An 18698-nucleotide genomic window follows, 5' to 3' on the forward strand; every position below is an offset into this window, starting at 1 on the left:
GGGTTTAAACCTTATGTGCTCAGCTAGGTCAAAAATCAGTAGACTCATGCTAACTGCCGCTTGTGCAGCGAAGCAGTCCCTCCTGCTTAGTGGTAGGCCCAAGGCACAAAGTATTACCAACGAGGTTACGTGAACTGCGGTAATAGTGCCCGCCCTCACCTCCAAGGGTTCACCAATGGAGAAACAGTGGTTCAGGCAACAGAGAAAAAACTAGAAAAGAGAAGTGCTGAGGTGTTGATAAGGGGGCAAAGCAATGCAGGATAGGAAATGCAAAGGCCAAATTCACCTTCTAAAATACGGGCCAGTAAAAGAATGGGGGTGCGGTCAGATGGCATGAAGGGGGCATCATCTCCAGCTCACGTTTGCAGGGCAGCGGAGGCCCAGAGGGGTCTGGGCGAGGAGGTGGGAGCCTGGTGGCCCTGGCTGTTGTCATGCAGAGGAGGCTGCAGGTGGGCGTGCTCTAGTCTGAACTCAGCAGGTCCCAAGCTGCTGGTGCCCAGGGCCAGACAGACGCAGGAGCACTGAACACGTGTGGGTTGTTTTTCTGTTGCTGCCCATGGACTTTTATTTACGATCTGACTGCTTTACAAAGCAGTTATCAGAGGCACCCACTCAGGGACACAAACAGGAGAAAGATGCCTTCGATGTCAGTGTTGCTGCCGAGGTCCTTCTGGATTTCCTTAGCGCTCTGTGCTCTTCCCCTGTTACCTATAGGTGTGCTCTTACCTATAGGTGTGCTCCAACGCATCGTCCGTTTCTTCTCTGCACCGTTTTTCTGGGCGAGCAGGTGCACTCTCAGCTTCGGCACCACTTCTATCAGAAAGACTTGCAAGTCTACGTTTTAGTCCTAAAAGAACCTCTGGGCCAGTTTTCTCTTTCCAAGTCCCCAGTGGGCCTCTCTCTCCTCTTGTTGCTCCTCCCATCACTCCAACACGTTCGACACTGGCCCCAGGATTCCCTGTCCAGAGCAGCTGCTCTTTCTAAGCTGTTCCTTTTCATCTGGTCCACAAGTCCTTGGTCTGCCAGTTAGGAACCTTTGAATCTTTTGCCATGCTTCCTGTGCTTGCAGAGCCCATTTATTTCATGGACAGAAAGCACCTGCACAGTGCCAGGTGCTGTGCTAGTCTTGGGGCTATAAAGACAGATAAGGTCTAGTAGGGGACCTAGGCCATTCTACCCTCGAATAATGAGTAATAAAAAGAATGATAGAGGCGTACACCAAGTACAGGAGGAGCCCAGAGAAACCAAGAAGGGGAACACAGGCAGTATTAAAGGCAGCAAAATGTAGTGGACGAGTGTAGGTTTGGAGTCAGACTGGGCTTGAATCCTTCCTCCCCCAGTGTCAAGCTGTGTGACGTTCGGCAGTTACGGAATCTTCATTTACATGGGTTTCCTCAGCTGAAAATGTGGATGGTAGCAATATCTACAGTAGGTTTCTTGTGAAAGTTAAATGAAATGATGCACGCAATGTGCTTAGCACAATGCCTAGCACACACAAAGATTTCATTCATTCATTCTTTCATTCATTCATTCAATAAATATTGAGGACTTACTATGTGCCCAACACTGTGTTAGGGCCTGGGAGACATCAGAGAACAAAACAGATGAAAATCCCTGCCCTTAAGGAAATGTGCATTCTAGCACTAAACATAAAAAAGTAAATTCTCTAAGTGTTACGGAAAAAGAAAAAGATAACTGTTAGTTATTAGTATTCCTATATTTTAGAGGTCACTTGATCTTGGACATAAAGGAAGAAAGGTTTTAAAAAGAATAATACTACATCTCATCAAATCTAAGATGTATTGATCATATTTTGCGCCATTATTTTATGTACCAATAAGAAATGAAAAAGCACTGTTTTTGTTACCTAGGATTCTTACCTTGAACTTATTAACACCTACTTGGACATATTTAGGTATGCATTTCAAAGATCACGTCATGCCTGTACACACAGAAGCGGGACAATAGACGCAGAAGGGAAGGTGTTCCTAACGCGTCTTTACCTTCAGAGCCCGGTCCTCGGAATCCCTTTATGGCTCAGTCTTGACCGAGGTCTGTGCTTTTCCGCCAATCCGAGCATCTCTGCCGTTAGATACTCTCAGTGAATCCTCTGATTTTTCCTGCCCTGGTCTTTTCAGATCCACAAAAGAAGCTAAAAGCCATCTTGCTGAGCCGTCAGCCCGCTTTGTAATTGGGCTCACGGGGCCTACGTGTCACTCCAGTTTGGGACTGCCACCAAACACGTGGGAGGGACCCGTTCTCTCCCACCCCTGCCTTTAACGTCTGGGTTCCTAGAGGTCACACGGCCCCTTCTTTGCCGCCTGGATTTTCTCCGAGGCCGCTGCCCGTCACTCTGCAAGTGTGGACGCTGGCGCTTTGATGCGTGTGCCCACAGGCAGTGACAGCGGCCACCCTGGCAACTCTTGGGTTGTCCGTTGGGTTTTTTCTGTAAAAATGAAAGATGCATTTTTCGTTTTCACCATAACTTTATTAATTTGGATATTTGGAGTATGTCGGCTCTCTCCCATGTGGTGGAACGTTGATGTTCTCAATTAATGTCTCAGTTTGATTGCTACCGACTTCGACTGGTCTACTCGACCGTGGAGCATCGTCGTCCAGCAAAAAATCTCCAGCACAACACTTGGCAAACCACTTTTGACACTTTCGACCAGTCACAGCACCTTCTCCATACACTGCACAAGTCTTTTTTGAGTTTGAGTTGCATTTTTACCTTTCTGGAAATAATAAAGTATAATATGCTGAAAATGTTGCATATTTTCCTCCGTCTTCAATATTAAAACAGCTACACAAAAATTCACCGATTTTGATGTTCTTTTAAATGCACACTGATATGACAGCTGTCACAATACAATCTAACAAAACTGTTTCAAACGAAGTAAAAGACAACTAAGCGCTAACACAGCCATCATTCCCTCCACACCCCTCACCACCTAAGGCCTGTCTCTCAAAGAACAGATCCTTTAGAAACCAAATGGAAGGCCTAACATGGGAGCTGAAACCCCAGCAAGTCAACATGGCCCCTCCCCTGAGTCTTACACAAGCTAGCCCCTCCCATTCCCTGTAACAGAGTTGAGGAGTTCAAGTCCAGGGTCCGCCATCTGCTACCTACAAGACTTTTGGCAAGTCACTCACCTGTCTGTACTTACCTGCTGTGAATCACAGCCTGTCTGCAAGGAAATCTACAGCGGATGCTCTGCCTCCCTGTGAATTAGCTTGTAGGAATAGTCATCAAGGCAATGTTAGACAAGCTTTTGGTTAACAGGAGTTCCCTGCACTTCCCCAAATACGGAGCAGAGCAGTCTATTCGGAGAACTCTTCCATGAAACAGAAAGCGTATTCTGAAACAGACCTGTCTTTCATCACACTCTTTGTCTCCCGTACTTGGAAGAAACATCGCGGGATGATGGCCTGGCTGCGGACCCATCTACTAGTTCCACTGGTGAGCAACCAGGAAGCACAGTTTTATGACTTCACTCATCACCCCTAATGCAAAAGGGTAACATGATTAGAAACTGCTTCTTTCTCTACAATAAAGATCAGAACACATCTGGGGATTGAAACTGTGGAGTAAGGAGGAAATGAGAGAGTACTTAGCTGTTACTTGCATTTTACTTGCACGTCTAAAGGTCGTTTTCCTGGCGAAAACAACCACCACTATTAACAGATGTGAGCATCGAAGTCTAAACATCACCAAGAAAGTTCCAGTTGGCAGTAACTATTGAGTATTTCTTAGATGATGCTCTTTCATACCATTAAAATTCAAGGGGTGTCTTCGATACAGACCCATGGGTTTCCACGGAAACCTGCTCTATTACCTAGGCAACCAAGGGATCATGTTGGTGCTGTTAGATTTTAAATTTTTCATAAAATTCAGGTTCGCTTAGATAAAAATCATGCTTCTTGGCTGAGTTTAAACTCTACTTCACTATTTCCTTGTGTCAGATTTAAAACTTTTCATTTAGCCTCAATAGACACAAATACAAATGAAGTTTCTCATTAATCTTGTGAATCCTCTAAGCCTTTGTATTAACTAGATTGATATTAAAGGAGTTACATTTGCCTGAAGGTGTTGAGAAGGATCTATTTGATACATTTCAGTACTTTCTTTGGAGGTTGACTGAAAACCAAATAATAAGGCTGAGATTCAAGGGTGAGACAGGGAAGATGCGACATTTCAAGGGATACACTGTGAATGTCAGTCATCTAATAGGATGGTGACAGGTTTCTGCAAGTGAAGACCCCCCCGGGACTTAGCCTGTTTCAGAGTTTACACCCTACGGTCCCCCACCGATGCCCCTCTCTCTCCCCGAGCTGTTTGCCAGTCCAGATATTGCCCCTAACCAACACCTGCTTCCCTTCCTGCTTTCCCATCCACCTGAACTGCCCCGTCACCCACCTGTTTCTGAGATCCATTCCTCCCGTCCGGGCCAACTGAACAAGTTATTTCCTCTATGGAGTACTTCCCACCCCACCCCACACCAAACAGCACTAAGTCTGCCCCCCAAGTCGGCTGTCTCCCGAGGTCTGGTGGCCTGAATAGTCCTCAAATTAATGTCTACGTTTCTCGAAGACAGGAACTATTTCAATGATGCAGACCCTGTTGTTACAGTATTTATGAAACAAATAAATACACAAGGGTGAAATCCCGTTTGTGTAAAAAAGCAAGTTTGGGAGAACAGGATGGTGCAAACATCTAAGTCCACCTTGCGGGTCGAGTGAACTCCACACAGAATAAGGACAGACGCTGTGGGCACCAGAAGCTCGAGCGTGCACGGGCCACGCTCCCCGGTTGAGAGCCACTCTCTCAGCCCCAGCTGGAGGCGGTTCCCCTTCGTTCTGTGAGGGCTGCTTATTGACTTACTGGAAGGGGCTTCGCCTGGAGGGGGTGCACTTTCCCCCTCGCCAATGACAGCACAATCTTCCCTGGGAACCAGGTTAAATCTCTACACATTCTCGGACCCACCGGGTGGGAGAAGCTGGAGTCCCACGCCTCTGGCCGTGGCTGGGAGGGGAACACAGTGGCCCAAAAGGGCAAGGCTCATCTTATGGTGAAAAATGAAAATGTTGGTGGCTGTGAGGGACAGGCTTAGAACCATGAATCACAGTGGGAGCACTCGAGGGCCACCTGTATGGGCGGGGGTGGGGGGTGAGGCTGAAAACCTGTGTGAGGCCAAGATGGGGGAGGGGATCCCTGGGGGGAGGGGCGGAGCCTGCAGAGGCAGCCCTGTCACTGAGGGGTCAGAGGTCAATTGGCAGACACATCTGGGTCTGCACGGTTCTGCGTTTTCTGTAATCATTTGTTTTGCTTCACCTCAGAACTTTTAAAAAATTTTATTTAGTTTTTAAAATTGAGATATAGTTGACATACAATATATTTGTGCCAGGTACGTGACGTGATGATGTGATACGTGCATCTTGTGCGATGACCCCAGAAGAGTCTGGTGGACGCCCATCGCCACACGGCTACGGATTTCCCTCCTCGTGATGAAACCTCAGAGATTTACTCTCAGCAGCTTTCACATGCACCGTCAGTGACACCAACCGTGGTCACCGTGCCGTGCATTACGTCCCGGGACTCCTCTGTTTGATACCTGAAGTCTCTGCCTTTGGACCCCCTTCCCCCTTTAGAGAAAGTACTTTTTCCGCTTTCCAGCTCCGCACATAGCAAGGAGCTCGGAATTCTCCCCTCCATCCCAGCAGCAAGTAACAGCTGGACAGGTTAAAAATGAACAACTTTTCTATTGTCTGTAGGACAGGTGCAAGGACGCTGAGCACACCACTGCGCCCGGCCCTGGAGAGGCAGACAGACAAACCCCGAGAAAACTTATCAGAGCAGACAGGGCCAGACAGGTGGAAACGGCCATGGGAACCAGGGCGGATGGGAAACCGGAAGTGCAATTGACAAGTGCGGGAAGCTCAGTGCCCACGAGGCCAAGTTCAAAACTCCAGGGGACCTGGCCTAGGGGCCCCACAGCACTGTGAAATTTACCTCCAGGAGTTCACAACAAGTATCTGAGGACAATCCCCTCAGGCGTCCCGCAGCAGAGGAGGAAAGGAACCAGTGTGAAATTCCCAAGGCCCTCTGTTCTTCTTCCAAAGGCTGCCCCCGGGAGAAAGTAGTTCATCATCAGAGCCTGACTCACTGGGGGAAGGGAGATACCAGCCCTGCGAGCCATCGGTCCGGGAAGGCAGGGGAGAAAAGCCCTTTGAAAAGTCCACAGTGCAGGGGTGAGGCTCATTGAGACGGAGACCCGGTCACAGGCCGGTAGCTCCCCCCGCTGGAGAGGCACCGCCACATCACTGAAGGCACCTGGTGCAGCATCTCTGGCTTTCAAGGAAATGGTTACAAGGCATACCAGAAGGCAACAATGTGACAATGTATTCAATTAGGTATGCTTACGTATGTATCTTAGGTTTATATATTTGGATATATATGCTTATATATAAATGAAACGAAACAATGATACAGATGAGTCGAAGAATGAGGGTTATGTAAAGTGCTACAGTTTCACTGAAAGCGGTTGGGAATGTATACTGAAAGTGAGTTGAGAAGGTATATCGCAAACTGTAGAGCGACCTCTCAAAAAGCTTAAAAATGAGTATAACTGATATACTAAGAAAGGAAAGAAAATGGAACCATATCAAATGCTCAGTTAAATCCACAAGAGGCAGAGGCAAGACAAGAAACAAAACAAACAAAACCAACCAGGGCAGCTACATCGGTGGGAAGACCTGCACCCCTCCTGGAAGCAAGCTCCGCCTCTGCTGGCAGCTGGGGGCTGAGCCCGAAGGAGCCTCTTCTGCAGACTTGCTGGGGGAACCCAGCCTCCACCCACAAGGTGTGGTCACCTGCAGAGCAAGGACCTGGAGCAGACACTTGTTATAAACCACTGAGTGCGGAGTGGATTTTTATATAGATGATAAAGATATAGATATACAGATATATATTATAGATACCTATAAATATATAGATATTTATAAATCTATATAGATTATATATTTATAATCTATTATATATTTATAAATCTATATAGATTATATATATATAATCTATATCTATTTTTAATCCTCACCTGAGGGTATGTTTATTGATTTTAGAGACAGAGGAAGGGGGAGAGAGAGAGAGAGAGAGAAACATCAGTTGCCTCCTGTAGGTGCCCTGACCGGGGATGGAACCCATAGCCTTTTGGTGCACAGGACGACGAGGCTCAAACCAACTGGGCCTCCGGCCAGGGCACGAGGGGGATTTTTAGTGCGGCACTATTGCTTCAAGAGCTGACTCTGAAAAAGCCTACCTGCCCTACGTCCCATTCTCTCGGGGCGTTTCAGGTGACTTACTGGCTAGTCATTGAAGAGAATTCTAGTTAAATAAATGAATGGGCTTGGTGGACAGCCCTTACCAAAGACTGATTTCGAATTTCAGAAAGGCCTTCATGGAGATGGTGCTCTGTGCCTCAGAAGAGTGACCCCCACCAGGGTTTTCCAGCGACCAGGGAGGTGAGCTCAGAGCTGCAGACCTGAATCCAAAGCGGATCTGAGGAATGGTCTCCCACTCGCCCACGCAGGACACCTGGCACAGGCTGAGCCAAGAGGGAAGTCACTGACTTGTCGCAGTTGCTGCTATGTCTTTTCCTTTCTGTAAAGCTGGAACTGTACTGAATGTTCAATTTAATTAGTAGAATAACGCTTCGGACCAAACAGCATAGGTGACGAAGAAGTCACTTTAGTTTTTAGTATTAAATGTCTAGAAGAATTTCCAGATGCACATGGGCAGTGACAAACGAGTTAGTAAAGACGAAAGGGTAAGTACAGACTCCTGAACATTTACAGAGAATTTTTAGGATTGTGTCTCATCATAAGTGACATGTAAAATAACCGGGCAACAGCCTGAAGACTCTTAGGATTCCCTGTGGTCGACTTGTTTGGAAATCTGCAGTGCTGCCTGCAAACATCTATCATTAATTCTAACGTTAATAAAGTCAGCCGCATAGCATACACTTCTGAGTTCCCATAAGTTAAAGGAGTTTCTATTTTTGGTTTTGCCTTTTCTACTGCTGACTTTTTACCGGAGACCCGCTCGGAGCCCTGTCCGCCCGGGGGGCTGAAGTGCCCTCCGTATTGATTCTTTGCTGTCTGCGTTGCTGCTTGCTGGATCGATCGGTCACCTCTCCGTATTGAAAGCAGCCCGCCCTCGATTCCATTAGCTAATCGCACGCGCGGCGCCCGTGCGCAGCCCCTGATGCGGACCAGCCTGCTCCGCTGCCCGGTGTGCGAGCGCCCCTGTTCTGCTCTTCATAAACTAGTGAGGCGGAGGCCGGCCCTCCTGCAGCCCCATCGTGGTGCCGAGTGAAGGAGGGACACCTCCCCGTGGGCGGTTTGCCAGGCAGGCCCCTTAGTCGTGGTCCGTTTATGGGTCAGTGAGGAAAAGGTGCACATTGGGAAGGCCCATCCATGATTTGGGCGCTGCTCATCTGCCTGGCCGTATCTCCTGCCACAGACACTGGTGGACGTGCCCCTTCAGGCCCCGTTTGCGGGTGTCTGTGTGTGCGCCTCCCTCGGGATCTGCTGTCCTACCGGATGTGCTGGGGCCCAAACTCCGTGCAGCGCAAGGCGCAATCCCAACGGCTGACAGAGCCCAGGTAAGTGATGGGGATGAGCCACAGCCACCGCAGACACCCCTGCAGATACTTGTGAATGGTGTGGGTTAGGGGTCAGCTGCTTTTTGCTTATGAAATGCAGGCCTAACTTTCTGGAAGCTTCTTTCAAGAGAAGTCATTTAAGAGACCTCAGAAATCCACATTTTTTATGTGAGATCTCCCAATTTTAAAATGTTGGCTCAAATGCCTTTAAAATGCAGCAAACGAAGAGGACGCAAACTGTACAGACACTATGGAAAACAGCATACGGTTCCCTTAAGAAGTTAAAAATAGACCAACCATAGGGTGTGTAATTCCACTTCTGGGAACACGTCTGAGAGTAACAAAAGCCCCATCTTGCGGAGATGCCTGCTCCCCACGTTCACCGCAGCTTTACTGACAACGCCAAGGCCTGGAAGCAACTTCCCTGTGCACCGATGGACGGATGTTCTTTATTGGAACGTGCGGTGCCTCTATAAGAGAGAATATTATTTGGCCACAAAAAAGAAGGAAATCTCGCCTTTTGCAACAACCTGGATGGCCCCTGAAGGCATTAGAAGTGAAGTAAGTCAGACAGAGAGAGACAAATATCATGTGATCTCACTTATGGTGGAATCTAAATAAGCGGAATTCATAGAGGAACAGGGAGTGGGGGTGGGGGCGGGAGTGGGGGAAGGCGGTTACAGGCACAAACTTCTAGTTAGAAGTAAGTCACAGGACGCAACATGGTAACTACAGTTAACAGTATCGCGTATTTGAGAGCTGTTAAGAGAACAGAGATTGAAAGGTCTCGTCACACAGAAAACTGACTGTGAGCTGACAGATGTTAACTAAGCTTATTGTTGTGACCATTCTGCAATATACATACAAATATCAAGTCATTGTGTTTACACCGTAAACCTATACATTATATATCATTATAGCTCCATACAGCGAGACAAAGTAAACTCCTCTAAGAAATATGTTCAAATGCAATTCAATAAAAATCCTGCTTGTAACTACGTCTATAGAAGACAGCTTGCGTGGCACCAAGTCTCAGCTTTGGCCTGCCATCTCTTATCTTGTACATGACAGTGACATTGATGGATACACTGCACGTTCATCCATTCATCCCTTGACGGACATGTGGGTCGCTTCCACCTGCTGGCTACCGGGAGTGACGCTGTGTGATCACAGGTGTACAAGTACCTCTTTGAGTCCCTACTTTCAATTCTCTTAGGTCTCCACAGGCTTTTTCGCCCAGCGGGAGAATGAGGTAAATCTGCTTGAGTGTAGGGTTTCCCAGTTTTTCACGTTATGGCTTACACGGGATATGCTTGCTTGGCTCCCTGGGGTACCTGGAGGGCCTTGGGGCCCAGACAGAGTCGCGGAGGTGACTGGTCCCGAGTCCCGCGGCCCCTCGGAGCACACAGGGCACCCTGGGCAGGGAGTGCCCTGCCCTGGACGCTCGACCGTCCTGGTTCCGGCCCTGTGTCGCCAGTGGTCTGTGGTGTGCGGACGCTCTAGGTGTGGGCATCAGGGCCAGGAGGCCTGAACAGACTCGCCGTCTCTCTGCTCACACCCCCACCCCCTTAGCAAACCCGGCCCTTTGCAGCTGCGGAACCAGATACCTCGGACCTCGCAGCCATGGCCCCAGCTGCCTGGAACTGCAGGGTAGACGTTCTCACAGCTGGCAGATCAAGTTCTCCGTGGGGCTAGATTAGGTTAGGACGCCCAAAATGGAAGTTAGGGGTGGCAGTCGGGTGGGAGGACCTTGTCCATTGAAGGACCCAGGCTGCCACTCCAAGGCAGCTATAAGCGACCACTGCCCGCTGAGCAGTGGGTCGAGTCTGTGGAGGGAGGGGAGCCAGACTCGAGGCCCAGGGCAGAGCCGAGGGCAGCAGGCCTCTGGTGGAGGGAAAGCACATGGCGTCGGGGGGGGGGGGGGGGGGACAGAAACGCTGCCTCAGGCCTTACTCTCTACACGGCCGGGCTGACTGCCCTGCACTTCACGCTTGTGAAAGTCACACCTGCCTTTACAGCGAGACTTTTCTTCCCTTGAGGCAGGCGTGTGGCTTCGGGCAGGACAGTGGAGGAAGGCGGGGCCTGCCAGGAGGACGTGTTAGGACTGGTGTGGTAGGAGCGCACCCGTGTGGCCCACAAGACAGCACCAAACGCTTCTTTTTAAATAGTTTATTCATCTGTTTGGCCAAACAGGTAATGGGAACTGAGAATAGTAATTGGCTAAAAAGTTCGGGTCATGAACGCCCCTTGCTCCTACGGAACGAGAGACCCCGTGGTTACAGAGTGCACCTTTGGGTTATGACCACATTTCAAAACAAGGGTTCCATTTCGTATGTAACAATGTAAACTTCAAAAATAGTAAACTCTACCCCCTCGTCCCTCTTTACAGTCCTATCACAGATAGAACTTTCTGGCAGAGCTAAGTTGTGTAAGTAAGCAGCCTGGTGCTGAAAAGTTTCATAAAAGGATGTACAGATTCCGTAAATAATGTTTCGGTCTTGGTCATGAAGTAAAAGCCACCCAGCAGTCCCCTCCTGCGGAGCCTGCCTTGTACGCGCACGGCACACCGAGAACCGCGTTCCAGGACATGGGTCATCCGCGTCGTCACTGTCGCACACACACACAGAATGTATAGTTTTATTTGTTTTTAAAGATTTCCACATCTAAATTATAAGACGGCGCCAGTGACTTACAATGTCACCTCGCTTCACATAGGTAAAGACGGAAATTCTGTAGAAGGCACTGTGATTCCTCTGGCGTGACCTTACACAGACATGTGAGCAGGCCAGCGGGGGTTCCGACTGCCTGCCCCTCCCCCGACGTCACCCGGCGCAGGCCTGTCCCCCGCCACCTGCCGCCGCCCACTAGTGCTAGAGATGGTTTCTGATGTCCACTCTCTTTTCCTGCATCCCCTCTTCACATCTGTCTGTCCGCCCGAACTAACTGAGTTATCTTTGGGTTCATTGAGATCCCATAAAATTAAGAGTATAGCTCTGGTATTAAAAAATATATATATGACCTACCACAGCTGAAAAGTAATCACAGTGTGCAATGTAATTTTCGGTTGCTAGGATTCAAAACCCTCGCCCTGCCTGGTCAGAAACGCCCGCTGTCCGGGACGACCTGGGCACGGACAACTGGAACCTGCTTTACATTCATTTAAAAAGAGTGGACTTTCTTCCTGTTTTTTTCTCTCGCTTTGAATTGATGCCTGAAGTGGAAGGTCTGATGGGAACAAGAGCAAGCAAATCGGACATGCCAATAAATACCGTGTAACTTACCAAGGTTACCAAAACTGTACAGGTATGTACACCGTACCAGCTGTGGTTCCACCGGGAACAGACCTCCCGATCGTTAGCGTCAGCGTCCCCGAGAGTCCCAGAGCCTGTGGTCAGCGGGCAAAGGAGGGGCGGCCTCTCCTCTTGCTGGGGGGCCCCAAGCCCTGGTCGGCGGCGCCGCCCTCTGCGGTCTCCTCCTTCTTCCTCACCTTCAGGCGGGTGAGCAGCTTGACCAGCCAGACGTCCCATTCCTCGGGCAGGAGCAGCAGGAGGAAGCCCAGGCCGATGATGACGATGGCGATGACGCGGACCCCGTTGAAGATGATGGTACTGGTGTAGTGGTCCACCACTGCGGGGACAGAGAGCGCGTCACTCAGCGGGCGGCTCCAGGCAGGCAGGGCCCGCCTCCGGCCCCTGCGCCGTCCCCCACTCCGGCAGGAGGCCTGGTGCTTGCGCTCCAGTGCCCGACCGACCTGACAGGAGACGGGTTTGTTGTGCACACACCTGGGGCTGGGGACAAAAGCAGGTTCATAGTTGTCTGTGTGGAAAATAATAGGTAACAAATAACAGTACAGGACTAAACTGCTTCCCACACTCACAACTGGAGACCTGTTCCGGCCCCACCCTGGGAGTGCCAGAGCTCCACTGGGCCACCGCTGGGCGGCCGATGATGAAAACGTGGTAGTTTCTTTATATTTTTGGTACTTTTCACATTCTCTACAATGGCATATTTTCTTCGTATAATTAAAGGGCACTATTTCACCATAATGCACATCTGTGTTTTGAAGACCAAACTTGAACTGGGTTTGTGAAGATAATAAATATAAATGTTTGGTCCACCCCAGGATGTCGCTGGCACGAGGCTCTAGTCACCGACTATTAAGGTTTGTGAAAGGCCTGCGCAGCTCAGGGCTCGTTCCTGACGCATCAGGTGGGGAACCAAGGGAGAGACAGGCTTCACGTCACCTCGCTTAATAAAGACCCAGCCCACCACTCTCTGCAGAGCCCAGAGATCAAAAGCATGGGGATGTCACGCACGGGCTTCCCCCTCCCCTCTACTCCCCCCCCGCCCCCCGTCCTGCCTTCCTAAACCAGACAGACCAAGTCTGGAGCAGCCTGTAACATCAGGTTGCTTTTCCCTTACATCGTCTTGTGAGCGAGGGTTGCTTTCTTCAGAGTGCGCAGGTTCTGGGAAACAACTGGCCAGAGAGCGGCGCACCAGGTCTCCAGGCGGGGGCGGCTCTGCGGCTGCCAGCTCGAGGCCTGGTCGTCACCCTACCCCTGTCCCTCTACTTCCTGCCCCCGACCCTCACCTTGTCCAGAGGGCGGGCCAGAAGAGACTAAGAGGAGTAAAAGTTACACGTGAGGAAAAACACCTTTGTGACATAAAAATGTGTCTTTCATCCCACTGTAATTAAGAAATACTTTGATTTTTGACATGGGGAGAGCGTTCTGTAACTCAGCAGGTGGGGGTGGCCTGCCGGCCGGACGCCTGAGCTACACAGTGACAGAGGTCTGGGGGTGGCCGAGCCCAGTGCTGGCCCCGCTCCGACAGGCCAGACAGAGGCGGACGCCTTTGCTCCTGTCCCCACCACCTCGGTAAGCCTCGTCAGGTGCAGGTAAGGGAGGGGAAGGGATTCTGATTTCTCACCAGACAATGGGCTGTGGGGTGCGGTCGCAGGGGGCTTCGGTCTGAGAGCTGCCTGCAGCCTGCCTCCTCGTACTGAGAACGCTGTGGGACCGCATAGACGGGGCCGCATAGACGGGAGAGCACGCAGGGAGGGAGGGGCGGCAGGTTCTTCTTGAGAAGTCCGAGGTGCCTGCACACGGCCTGGCCAGGCCACTTTGAGCCAGCTCCCCCAGGGGTCGAGGGCTTTCTGCCTGTGGAAGTGCTGCCTCCTACATTATTTCATTTGCTTCTCATAGCAGCCAGCTGATCAGGGTCGCTCAGAGCGGTGATGAGTTGGGACCCCTGTGCTCCAGAGGTGGTGCCTGTCCTGACACCCAGCCCGGCTGCCCAGGCGCTGCTGGAGGGCCGGCAGCACCGGGCGAGGTGCACACAGATGTGCCATGCAGAAGGGGAGACACCGAATCTCAGGAAGGGTTTCAAAACCAGGAGCTGCTCTGCCTGTGCCTGCAGCAGTGTTAGCAGTGTGTGCCACCGGTGGGTGTCTGCCACTGCCTGGGAGACTGACCTCTAATGGTCTGGGGAGAAGCAAGTCGCAAACCCCTCCGTGGCCGAGCACACGCTACGCAGGGCGGTCGGGGTGAGGCCGGGGGACTCGGGGAAGAGAATCCTAAGTTCAGGCCGGCATGAGCCAGGAGGCGGGAGGAGGTGAGTGCCCGGTGATGTCTGGTGTCTGGAAGAGCTGCCAGCTGGTGCATGACGAGGGCCCGCGGGAAGCAAAGGCCCTGACCCGCTGCAGAGGGGTCTCCCTCTCTCTTCTGGGAGGTGGGGGTGAGGAATCCCATTCTTCAGTTTACACACACGTTTCTGCATCACGTCTGCTGCACCCCCAGCGAGCTTTCTCCCCCGGGGCAGTCACTGGCAAACATTAACGTTTTTCCTGCCACACATTTTTCTATACTTCCTATCAATATGAATGATACTCATCCCTGCTCCCACACCGTTTAGCATCGCGATGGCTTTACCGTTTCTGTGTCTCGTGGGGTAAGCGAAAGCCAATGCACGGCGGAGAAAGCGCTGCGTACGTAACAAACATCACCACGTCGCCGAAGGGCTTTCTGTCTGCACACAAGGGTAGGCCTGCAGCACACACCAGGCACAGCAGGACTCCATGTGAGCGGGTGTGCACACATGTGCGTGTGTGTGCTGTGAGTGTGTGCGCCTGCCTATTACAAGCAGATACGGACACCTGACAGACTCACCTGCGTTCACAGGTACACTGAGGACGATTCCGAGAGACATGAGAGTCGGGTACGTGACAGCAATCCCAAAATTCAGTACGACATTGAACGCTGAGGTAGAGAGTAAGACATGGGAGTTACTCACGCGGCCCTGGCCTCAGCTCGTCCGTGGCCTGTGTGACCCCAGCTTCTCCGTCCCCTGCCCTTTGCCTTGACCCGGTGAACTTGGGTTCCTGCAAGGGCTCCGGGACTTGGGGACCAAGGACAGACACCCTGATTACTCAGCTCTCCTCCCTCCCCAGGCTTGGAAGAAGGGGAGAGGAGTCTGCAGAAGGTAACAGGTGAGGAGGTGCCAGCCGGACCCTGGGCTGGCCGGGTGAGCAGGAGCTACAGGAGCTGTGCTTTTAGACGGAAATGAAGAGGCATCTCCCGGTGGCACGTCTGCCTGGCACCAGCTGTTTATCGGTCATAATGAGGATGACTGACAATGAGGATGGCTGATATTATCCACGGAACGCAGACAGTGTTAACAGTTCTGGAGCTGATGTTCTAACATAACTCTCTAGAGCTCGGCAGATATGACCGACCGGCTGCTCCCCAGCCCCTGGGGAGTGTGCTGGCATCACCGGGTGCCGTGAGGCCCGCCGGGCAATTTGTGCACCACCCAGAACCATGGTGACCACAGGCACCACGGCAGCCACTGTGGTTCTGGAATCAGGATCCAGGATCATCCTCACCAGGGCTTCCCTTGTGAAACAACGACCTTGAAAAGCACAGGGGGGTAAGGGTAGCAGGCCTCCGGTTTCCTCCCCCAGGGCCAGGGGGCCACAGGGGACCACAGGGGAGTCCAGGAGGCTGAGTGCCACTTACTCAACAAGAGGACGGCGAATCCGCAGAGGTTTCCCCAGGGGATGGCAGTGAAAGGGGTCCAGTACTCCACCTTGGTGAAGTAGAGGATGACAGGGATACAGGTGATGAAGAGGAGGTTAAACACACCCAGGACGGACAGGAATAAGGCGGCCTCCCCGAACTTGGCACTGCCCAGGAGGAGCTTGAACAGGACCTGCGGAGGAAGCAGAAGCAGAGGGCTGAAGGCGGCCGTGGCCACCACCTGGCCACAGGTGCAGCCAGTGCCTGGGCTGGGCCGCGGGGCACACAGCCCCTGACAGGTAAACCCTGCCTGCCAGGCCTTCGGAAATGCGCGGGGGTCTGACCTCTGCTCGCTGGGCCCGTACTACTCTCCAGCCCCCTCAGGAATCAGGGGTTCCCACCTGTCAGCATCATATTCACAACACTGTACCCCAGCTTCAGAGCGTCTGAAGAGGAGGCAGCCACACACACGAGAGTATCGGCCACGATGGCACAGCCCTCTCCAGACCCTACACTTGATCTCTGACTTCCTACCGCACAGTCCGAACGCCGCTGCCCCCGGAGAAAGGGCCCCGCTGTGGAGGCATTTTCTGTGAATGGAGGGTGGACAGACAGCGGGTCACTCATGGCTCGTGGCTCCGCCCGCCCCTCCCAGACACGGCATGGGTCTCAGTGTCAGGCACCCGTCCATTTGCCGTAGGTGAAAGAGCAGAAGGAGAGGGCCAGGTATGACTGCAGTGGCCGGAAGCCGAGCCTAGTCCAGCCCTGTGTTTAGTGAGCTGGTGGTCGAGTTTGAGTCTCTGCAGGTGTGTCCCTCCTTCTCTCCCCGCTTCTTCCCTTCTCAGCCTTTACGTGTCTCCCGGGTATCTGCGGGTCTCCGTGCAGGAAGCACAGGCAGGGAGGAACCGCGTTCAGCCCTCCACCTCCGGGCCCTGCTGGACAAGGACCGCGGAGGAGATGGAAGCGTCAATCACAGAATCCGCTCTCACCACAAACTGCGGTCCATACGCTCCCGCTTCCCATTAGCATGCGCCAAGTCCGGGAGGCCGAGTGAGGCCCTTTAACACAATCGGACGGTGGCTTTGAGGTCTCCGAATGGTGCTAGGCTTGTACACGTGCTTCAGAGAGGGGAGCCACATGTGCGCCTCTGTCTGTTGGCAGGGAGGGCAGGGAGCTCATGAAGCTAAAACCATGGACTGTGTTTTCCCACAGAGCTGGAAAAATTGCCTTTTCCCGTAACTTTCTAAAATACTTAATTTTCTCTGGATCCATAAAGGGCCAACCAGTCTCAGAGCTAAGACTTCACTTTTCATTGGATCCTCCAGACCAGGCTCCCAACCTGGACAGCGGACAACATTTACGTTCTCCTGGACAGGAGGGAGCTAGGGGGACAGGGGAGAAATGGTAGGGGGGCGGGGTTGGGGGGCATAGACAGGGTGTGAGCGGAGAAAGTCACATTCTCTAGACCTGCAGTTAGGACACGCTTTCCTGAGGCTTCCAACACTCTGTGAAAACGTCTTATAATCCCCAGGGTATTGTACTGCACCAAACGCTGCTTGAAACGCACATGCTGAGGACTGGTGGCCGCCAAAGGCGTGTGGTAAATAATTTAATGACAAAGCTGCACCAGATACTGAAACCTTCACGTCCGATCTGGTGGGGAATTATCTTCCTGAACATTGAGCTGCCATTTGGAGCCCCTGACCCTTCTCCAGTCCTCGCCGAACCACGGCCTCACTAATCTCACTTGGAAGACCCACGGCCAACACCCGTTTCATCCCAAAGGCTGAAAGGTTTGGCCCCGGATGGGCAGGTCTGGGGAGCTGCAGCCGTGGGCAGCGGTGAGCGCGGCAGAGGCGGAGTCGCAGCATGCCCGTGCACGGTGAGCAGGGCCGAGGGTGCCCTAGGGGCTGGGCCGGCCACCGACACCCGCAATCTTGCTGCAGAAGCTCCCGGAGCCGCACTGTGCCTTACCTTGTAGAGGGCGGATGTGGATGCGGAGCCCACCACCAGTGCTATGCCAATGACAGAGTGGCTGTGGAAGCCATCCGCGTAGGTCATCATCACGATGCCAGCGATGGCGAGGATGGCGGCCACAATCTGGATGGGAGGAAGCAGATGTTGGTCAGGGCGGTGGTGGGGAGATCGGACGGGCCACCTGAGTGCCCATGAAGTTGAACTGTCATGAGACTTCAGTGACTGAGGGGGCAGGGGGTCTGCTTTTCTGTCCTTCCTTGGGGAACAGCAAGCAAAGGCTGCCCCACCCCCCACCCCGTCTACATGTTCGTTCCTGCTAAGACGGGGACAAAGCCTGGCACGGCCGAAGACCCCGAAAGAGTTGGCAGCAAGGAGGGCACTGTGATTAGCATCACATGGTGGCCGGTCGCCCTGATTCTGGGAAACTTGAGGAGGAGGTGGCCATCATCCCGGCGACGGTCACTCGGCCATGATGGGGCCTGGTGGATGGCACCTGGACGGCACCCGGCATTGCCCCTGAGACCATGCCTTCCTGTATTCCCCATCTGGACAGCCGGGCCCAGTGCAGACTGCACATCTGGGCCCCGGTTCCCTCGTCAGCAATAGGGTCTTCTGTCGGGCACGTGTCACCTGCCTGTCCAGGCCATATAGACTGTGTCCCAACCCTAGAGGTGCCATTTCTTTTCTTAGCTGCGGCCGGTGCCTCCCCCACAACTCCCCTCAGCCCTGGTCCTTTGGTGCAGACCTCTCGGTTGAATGGGGGCACTGCCGAGGGCAGAGCCAAGTAGGCAGCGGGCACAACAGGTAAAGCCTCTGGCACTTCCCAAAGGAAAGATGACGTAGCCTGAAACGTCACCCAAGTTCTAATCTGAGGGGTCACGGGGCTCCCTCAGTGTCACTGGGGGGTGGGGACTGAGGGCAGAGCAGACATGTGCACACACGTTTCCACTCCTGGATTCACGGGCATCGCTTCCCCTACGGATCATTCAAACTCGGCCTCAGCTGTCGGTAACGACGACAAATCGCTGACATTTGCCGCGTGGTC

At 52.4% G+C, this 18698-nt stretch overlaps 1 protein-coding gene across 1 annotated transcript in view; it reads right to left on the reverse strand.

Annotated features, from left to right (window-relative positions):
* Positions 1-10850: 10850 nt before the first annotated feature.
* SLC35F3 (solute carrier family 35 member F3) overlaps positions 10851-18698 on the reverse strand; it is a 76669-nt gene continuing 68821 nt past the window's right edge. Inside the window, exons 4-7 of the mRNA XM_045196659.2 lie at positions 17651-17776; positions 15677-15869; positions 14828-14917; positions 10851-12287 (exon numbers count right to left, since the gene is read on the reverse strand). Of these exons, the coding sequence (XP_045052594.2) occupies positions 12052-12287; positions 14828-14917; positions 15677-15869; positions 17651-17776 (645 nt within the window). The 3' untranslated portion in view covers positions 10851-12051. The remainder of the gene's footprint in view (positions 12288-14827; positions 14918-15676; positions 15870-17650; positions 17777-18698) is intronic.

The sequence above is a fragment of the Desmodus rotundus genome, chromosome 10 (assembly GCF_022682495.2).
Source record: "Desmodus rotundus isolate HL8 chromosome 10, HLdesRot8A.1, whole genome shotgun sequence".
Lineage (NCBI taxonomy): Eukaryota > Metazoa > Chordata > Mammalia > Chiroptera > Phyllostomidae > Desmodus > Desmodus rotundus.